General features: G+C 36.1%; 1 protein-coding gene across 1 annotated transcript; it reads left to right on the top strand.

Moving 5' to 3' along the window:
• Positions 1 to 1553: 1553 nt before the first annotated feature.
• Positions 1554 to 2492, top strand: LOC138078262 (olfactory receptor 6C68-like). Its single transcript, XM_068970920.1, has one exon. It carries the CDS (start codon positions 1554 to 1556, stop codon positions 2490 to 2492), a length of 939 nt encoding a protein of 312 aa, XP_068827021.1.
• Positions 2493 to 8932: the final 6440 nt, after the last annotated feature.

Below are 8932 nucleotides of genomic sequence, written 5' to 3'. Positions count from 1 at the left end.
AACCAGCTTAAACGTCTAGAATTTCATGGTTCACATACTGTTGAAGCCTGGCTTAGAGAATTTGGAGCATCACTTTGCTAGCATGTGAGATGAATGCAATTGTGCAGTAGTTTGATCATTCTTTGGCATTGCCTTTCTTTGGGATTGGAATGAAAACTGACCTTTTTAAGTGTTGTGGCCACTGCTGAGTTTTCCAAATTTGCTGTCATATTGAGTGCAGTGCTTTAACAGTATCATCCTTCAGGATTTGAAATAGTTCAACTGGAATTCCATCACCTCCACTAGCTTTGTTCATAGTGATGCTTCCTAAGACATGTAGTATTATGATTATACTTAATTTTATGGATATATGACTTAGATTAAAGTAAGTTCTAGGGAGATACATCATGAGTGCTTTATGATGGCTGCTGAGGTTCAAATCCAGACAGTAAGTGTCTGAGAAATAAATGCAACATATAAAAGTAAAGGCAAAATGTGGATTTGAAAGAAATGAAAATGGAGGAAAGAGAGTTTCATGTTGAGGATATTCATCAACTTTTGTATTGAGTTTTTAACCATAATAGAGTATATAAATGTGCTTCAATCTGAGTGTTAAATGAAAGCATCAAGTATACCTTTTACATCCTTCAGCAGTTCATTCATTGCGCTCAGCATTACCTCACAATGTGATGAAGGGTGTAACAAAATAGCCAGACTGTACTGCACAGTGTTATCCAATGAGAAGATCCAAGATTCAAGTAGTTAAGCTTAGACTAGAAACTTAAGATTACAAATGTAAATGTTTTAGAATAAAGACAGGTTTTGCCATTATAATGAATTCTCAATCTTTAGAAAGCAAAAATTATGATTTAGAGAAAATCAAAAGTTCAAAATCTCAGGTGGCACAGTGGTAAAGAACCTGCCTGCCAATGCAGGAAACACAGAGGTGTAGGTTCAATCCCTGGGCCAGGAATATCTCCTGGAGGAGGAAATGGAAAGCCTTTCCAGTTTTCTTGCCTGGAAAATTCCATGGACAGAGAATCCTGGTGGGTTACAGTCCATAGGGTCACAAAGAGTCGGACAATGACTGAGTGAGCACACAAAATTTTATTTTAGGATTTTAAAATTTCCCAAATTATAAAGAAAAGGAATGAAATTGAAGTTAATATTTTTTTACTTTACCCTATGAGTTAAAGGAAACATTTGGCCATATAAAAATAGCTATAATATACAAAATGAAAAATTAATTTAATTAATATACCACCCAGGCTAAAAGTTAAACGTTTAATTAATTATAAATTAATTTAAGAGATTACTAAAGGAAAAGTTAGGCTGTAAATCAGCAATTTAAACATAGTTAAAAGTTTCACTTGATCACTAGGTACAAATAGATGGGGAAACAGCTCATGTAAAACAAGAAATGTATTCCTTAGATCAACAAGTAAAGCCCATGGAACCTGGATGAGTCAAATAACCAAGAGAGTTCTCATCGTTGGCTGTTTTCATCATTGAATTCTGCAGTTCAAATCTCTCTGACATTTACTGGTAGGTTTGGCAAAATCCAGAAGTCAATAATGAGAAATCACACCGCAGTAACAGTGTTCATCCTTCTGGGACTGACAGACGATCCTCAGTTGCAGATTTTGCTCTTTATTTTTCTATTTACCACCTACATTTTGAGCATAACTGGAAATCTGACCATCATTATCCTAACTTTGGTGGATCCCCACCTTAAAACGCCCATGTATTTTTTTCTCCAAAATTTCTCTTTCTTAGAAACCTTGTTTACAACCACCTGTATTCCAAGAATCCTCCACAATATATCAACTGGGGACAGAGTGATTACCTATAAGGCATGTTTCACACAACTATTTTTAACTGATCTCTTTGGGGTAACTGAATTTTTTCTCTTGGCAGCCATGTCATATGATCGTTATGTGGCCATCTGCAAACCCTTGCATTATATGACCATCATGAGCAACAAACTGTGCAAAACAATGGTCATCTGCTGCTGGACGGCAGCACTTATGACTATCCTCCCACCACTCAGCTTAGATTTTCATCTGGAATTCTGTGATTCAAACATCATTGATCATTTTGTCTGTGATATATCACCTCTCCTGAAGATCTCATGCTCAGACACATGGTTAATTGAGCAGATGGTTATAGCCTGTTCCGTACTGATCCTCATCATCACTCTTCTTTGTGTAGTTCTCTCCTACATATACATCATGAAGACACTTCTAAAATTCCCTTCTCTTCAACAAAGAAAAAAAGCTTTTTCTACATGTTCTTCCCACATGACTGTACTTTCCATCTCTTATGGCAGTTGCATTTTCATCTATATCAAGCCATCTGCAAAAGAAGAGGTAAATATTAACAAAGGTGTATCACTGCTTATTTCTTCCATATCACCAATGTTGAATCCTTTCATATATACTCTGAGGAATAAGCAAGTTAAACAAGCCTTTGATGACTCACTCAAAAAAATTGCATTTCTCTTAAGAAAGTAAAATATATCTGTCAATAAGCCAAATTCAAAGATGCACATCTATCTCATTTTCACAAATTTAAGAAAGAACTTTACTTTTTTAGCTTGAAAACCAATCAGGTTGACTTCAAAGCCATTTAATCATTAATTTTCCCTTCCATTCACTTACTGAAGAACTAATTATTGAACATTGCTCTATGAAGAACAAAATATATCACTTTTAATTCTTTAACCAGACCTACCATGTTTAAGTCATTCCTTTTACCTCTTTTAAATTATATTTCCAGATATTTTATATTATTGGCATAGAGAAGACTTTCCTTTTTATACTTATAATTGATATACACTATTTAATACCTTCAAATGCACAGTGACTCCATATTTTTATACATGGTAAAATCATCATCACAATGTCTAGTTATGATCAGTCTGTTGAGCTTCCAGATGTCAACATATTAATAAGAGATTATTATCTGCAATGTTAAACCAATATTGTTAACATCTTAAATGAAATAGAATAGTTACTTGAAAGATAAATATTACAAGCCTAACTCAAGAATAGAGAATCTTTCTTTTAGTACCTTTCTTTCTGTTTCAGAAATTAAATTAATATCTAAAAATCTTTTCACAAAGAAAACTCCAAAATCTTGTGAATGAATACTATCAAAAAGATAAATAATATATTCTACATAAATTGTTACAGAACACACAAAAAATAACACTTTTGGATGCTTTATGAAATCCATGTAAACTTCATACAAATACCAGGCCAAGAAATTACAAGAATAAAATTGTAGATCAACACTCCTTATGATGACACCTGCAAACATCCTTAACAATTTGCTATCAAAGCTCAATGATAACTGTTGTTGTTTTTGTTCAGTCACTCAATTGTGTCCAGCTCTGTGACCCCATCAACTGTAGCATGCCAGGGTTCCCTGTCCTTTATCTTATCCTGGAGTTGACTCAAACCTATGTCCATTGAGTCAATGATACAATCCAACCACCTCATCCTCCATAGCTCCCTTCTCCTCCTGCCTTCAATCCTTCCCAGCATTTGGGCCTTTTCAAATGAGTCAACTCTTTGCATCAGGTGGCCAAAGTATTGGAGCTTCAGCTTCAGCATCAGTACTTCCAATGAATTTTCAGGGTTTATTTCCTTTAGGACTGACTGTTTTGACCTCCTTGCAGTCCAAGGGACTCTCAAGAGTCTCCTCCAGCACCACAGTTCTTCAGCTTTCTTTATGATCCAACTCTTATGTCACATAACTACTAGAAAAACCATAGCTTTGACTATCCAGACATTTGTCAGCAAAGTGATGTCTCTGCTTTTTAGCACACTGTCTAGATTTGCCATAGCTTTTCTTCCAAGAAGCAAGCATCTTTAATTTCATGGCTACAATCACCATCCACAGATACTTTGGAGCCCAAGAAAATAAATCTGTCACCATTTCCATTGTATCCCGATCTATTTGCATGCAGTGATGGGACTGGATGCCACGCTCTTAGCTTTTTGAATGATGAGTTTAAGCCAGCACTATAATTACCAGGTAAATGATAATTACCAGATAAAAATGACAACAAAACTTAGTAGACACTTTATAAAGGAATTACATGAACAGTCAATAGGAACTTGGAAATAAGCTCAAAATCATTATCATTAGAATATTCAAATTGAAATGAGTCAAGCATTCACTCTAATGGCAACAATTAGGATATAGGCTGACAATGTAAGTCACAAGGACAGAGAGCAACTGGAACTATCATTCAGTGCTGGTGGGCATATGTGAAGTGATACAACTGCTTGGGAAAATATTCTGGCAGGTTCTTAAAAAGTTAAACATAGTTACCCTATGTCTCAGCTATTACTCTCCTATTCACCTAAGAAAAATGGAAATTGACATCCCCCAAAATGATATACATGATTTTTTGTAGCCACTTGACTCATAGAGCTCAAAATTTCAAATATGTCAAATGCTTGTTTAAAAAAAAAAAAAAAAACAAGAGAAACATATTTTAGTTTATTCATACAATTAAAAAACCACTCAACTGTGCAAAGGTATAAACTGCTAAAACAAATAAAATAGAAAATTTCAAAAACATTATGCTGAGTGATAGATATCAGACACAAAACAGTACATGCTGTGTTCCCTAAATTTAACACTCTAGAAAGGGAAAAACAAACCTGTAGTGACAAAACGCAGGTCAATGATTAAATGAGATCAAACTGAGCTATATACTGTCTGGAAGCAAATGAGGAAATGCTTTGGGGATTTGGGAGACATTATATATCTTGTGGTGTGGTAATTACTTGGATGGCTATATTTTTCAAAATTTCTCAAACTTTACAGTTAAAATGGATGCATTTCATTGTATATAATTTATATCCAAATAAAACTGATTTGAAAAGCAAAGAAAATGAGCAAAATATCTTCAACATGTACCTCACATAAATAAATATTTTGGGGCTTCCCTGGTGATCCAGTGGTTAAGACTCTGTGATTTCATTGCTGAGGGCCCAGGGTTCAATCCCTGGTCAGGGAACTAAGATCCTGCATACCTCATGCATGGTCTGGCTAAATATATATTTAGGAAGTAAGTATATGAAAATAACATGATTGCAAACACACATGTGTCCCACAAAGAGTCCAAATGAGATGGCAAAAATCTGGAATTCTTATAAACTCTCAACAGGAGTGTAATTGGTACACTTTGTAAAATACAGAGCAATTAAAATCTTAGATATATAATCACAAGTAACATATGTATATGTAGGAAAAAAAACTCTATACAAGAAATTCTAATCAGTGCTATCGGAAACAGGAAGACCTGGTGATGTGCCCTCATTGTAATGTGTTATATATCAAACTTTGAAAAAGTGAAACACTGTTCTCCATAGTGACTGTACTAGTTTGCATTCCCACCAACAGTGCAAGTGGGTTCCCTTTTCTCCACACCCTCTCCAGCATTTATTGCTTGTAGACTTTTGGATCACAGCCATTCTGCATGGTGTGAAGTGATACTTCATTGTGGTCTTGATTTGCCTTTCTCTGATAATGAGTGATGTTGAGTACCTTTTCTTGTATTTGTTAGCCATCTGTATATCTTCTTTGGAGAAATGTCTATTTAGTTCTTTGCCCCATTTTTTGATTGGGTCATTTATTTTTCTGGAATTGAGCTGCATGAGTTGCTTGTATATTTTTGAGATTAGTTGTTTGTCAGTTGCTTCATTTGCTTTTATTTTTTTGTTGATGGGAATGCCAACCAGTACAGCCACTATGGAGAACAGTGTGGAGATTCCTTAAAAAACTGGAAATAAAACTGCCTTATGACCCAGCAAACCCACTGCTGGGCATACACACAGAGGAAACCTGAATTGAAAGAGACACGTGTACCCCAATGTTCATTTCAGCACTGCTTATAATAGCCAGGACATGGAAGCAATCTAGATGTCCATCAGCAGATGAATGGATAAGAAAGCTGTGATACAAATACACAATGGAGTATTACTCAGCCATTAAAAAGAATACATTTGAATCAGTTCTAATGAGGTGGATGAAACTGGAGCTGGTTATACAGAGTGAAGTAAGCCAGAAAGAAAAACACCAATACAGTATACTAAAACATATATATGGAATCTAGAAAGATGGTAATGATAACCCTGTATGTGAGACAGCAAAAGAGACACAGATGTATAGAACAGATTTTGGACTCTGTGGGAGAGGGAGAGGGTGGGATGATTTGGGAGAATGGCATTGAAACATGTATAATATCATGTAAGAAATGAATCGCTAGTCTAGGTTTGATGCAGGATACAGGATGCTTGGGACTGGTGCACTGGGATAACCCAGAGAGATGATATGGAGAGGGAGGTGGGAAGGGGTTTGAGGATTGGGAACTCATGTACACTCGTGGAAGATTCATGTTGATGTATGGCAAAACCAATACAGTATTGTAAAGTAAAATAAAGTAAAATTAAAAATAAATAAATAAAAATAAAAAGTGAAACAAATTTCTAGAAAAAAATCAGTATGAATTCATCATCAATATATCAAACCTAAAATAAAAAATGATAAAGTGTTTTTTATAGCTAAGAAACATAATGAGGTATATTCTTGAAGATGCAATAAATACCACAAATGGATATTAATATAAGGAGTGAATTGGAAGGTTGAATACACAGTGTCTGCAATAGTGACAACAGCTTACAGGGTTTAAATATATAGAGATTTTAAGAACAACAAATATTTCTGAAAAAATAATATTTTCTGGCATAACTTGAAAAGATTGAGGGTGTTTAGTAAATTTACTTCAGCTTGAATGAAGAATAAATAGAGTGGTATAACAAATTCCTTGGTTTATTATTACTTCAGAATCTTTAAAAGCAGGTAAGTTAGACTCATTTTTTTTTCCATTTCATATATGACATTATACATGTTTCAATGCCATTCTCCCAAATCATCCCACCCTCTCCCTCTCCCACAGGGTCCAAAATCTGTTCCATACATCTGTGTCTCTTTTGCTGTCTCACATACAGGGTTATCGTTACCATCTTTCTAAATTCCATATATATGTTTTAGTATACTGTATTGGTGTTTTTCTTTCTGGCTTACTTCACTCTGTATAACCAGCTCCAGTTTCATCCACCTCATTAGAACTGATTCAAATGTATTCTTTTTAATGGCTGAGTAATACTCCATTGTGTATTTGTACCACAGCTTTCTTATCCATTCATCTGCTAATTCAATTCAGGTTTTCTCTGTGTGTATGCCCAGCAGTGGGTTTGCTGGGTCATAAGGCAGTTTTATTTCCAGTTTTTTTAAGGAATATCCACACTGTTCTCCATTAGACTCATATTTTTTTCAACTCTTGAAGGAATCCAAGATAGAAGATATTGCATCAGGCTTTCAGTTCAGTTTAGTCGCTCAGTCCTGTCTGACTCTTTGCGACCCCATGGACTGCAGCACTCCAGGCATCCCTGTCCATCACCAACTCCTAGAGTTTACCCAAACTCATGTCCATTGAGTCGGTGATGCCATTCACCCATCTCATCCTCTAGTGTCCCCTGTTCCTGCCCTCAATCTTTACCAGCATTAGGGTCTTTTCAAATGAGTCAGCTCTTCCCATTAGGTGGCCAAAACACAGGTTTGTCAATTCAACATTAGTCTTTCCAATGAACACCCAGGTCTGATCTCCTTTAGGTTGTACTGGTTGGATCTCCTTGCAGTCCAAGGGACTCTCAAGAGTCTTCTCCAACACCACAGTTCAAAAGCACCAGTTCTTCGGTGCTCAGCTTTCTTTACAGTCCAACTCTCACATCCATATAAGACTACTGGAAAAACCATAGGCTTGCCTATACGGACCTTTATTGGCAAAGTAATGTCTCTGCTTTCTAATATGCTGTCTAGGTTGGTCATAACTTTCCTGCCAAGGAGTAAGCATCTTTTAATTTCATGGCTGCAGTCTCCATCTGCATGATTTTGGAGCCCCAAAAAATAAAGTCAGCCACTGTTCCACTGTTTCCTCATCTATTTACCATGAAGTGTTGGGACTGGATGCCATGACCTTAGTTTTCTGAATGTTGAGCTTTAGGTTTTGAAAAAAAATCCAAATTCTACACAAATATTAACTATCCTTTACTTGAAAATAAAGGTTTGATGGGTTGTCCTCTACCTTGACTGTGGTGATGGTTTCACTTATCTACCATAAGTACAAACTCATCAAACTGCATACATTAAATATGTACATTTTTGTATATCAACCACATCTTCCAATAATAGATGCTGAAAAATTATAAACTGGGGAGGAAGAATTTGTAATCATCTTTATACTTTTAATGCATTTAGGATTAGAGAAATTTGAACTTCCCTAGAAATGCAGATGGAAAAGAATGCCTGCAATGCAGCAGACCAGGATTCAATCCCTGGATCTGGAAGGTCCCCTGGAAGAGGGCATGGCAACCCATTCCAGTATTCTTGCCTGGAGAGTCCTATGGGCAAAGAAGTCTGGTGGGCTACGGTCTATGGGGTTCAAAGACTCAGACATAACTGAGTGACTAATACTTTAACACTAGAGAAATTTTTCAAAAAAATAGCACATTAGGACTATAATCTAAGAACTCTGTGCCTATATAGTGTAAGAATCTATACCCTGCGAGAGTTTTTAACCAAATTTGACTGATCTTTAAGTTATGGCCTTTTATTACTAGAGTATCCATACTGTCATTTGATCTTTGCTGTTGTTCAGTCAGTCACTCAGTCATGTCCAACTCTTCGCAACACCATGGACTGCAGCATGCCAGGCTTTCCTGTCCTTCACTATTTCCCGGAGTTTGCTCAAACTCATGTCCATTGTGTTGGTGATACTGTCAAACCATCTCATCCTCTGTTGTCCACTTCTCCTGCCTTCAATCTTGCCCATCATCAAGGTCATTTCCAATGAGTCAGCTCTTCGCATCAGGTG

This window comes from Capricornis sumatraensis, chromosome 4 (assembly GCF_032405125.1).
Source record: "Capricornis sumatraensis isolate serow.1 chromosome 4, serow.2, whole genome shotgun sequence".
Taxonomy (NCBI): Eukaryota; Metazoa; Chordata; class Mammalia; order Artiodactyla; family Bovidae; genus Capricornis; species Capricornis sumatraensis.
Note: the sequence above shows the minus strand (reverse complement) of the source record. Positions and strands in the feature narration are given on the sequence as shown.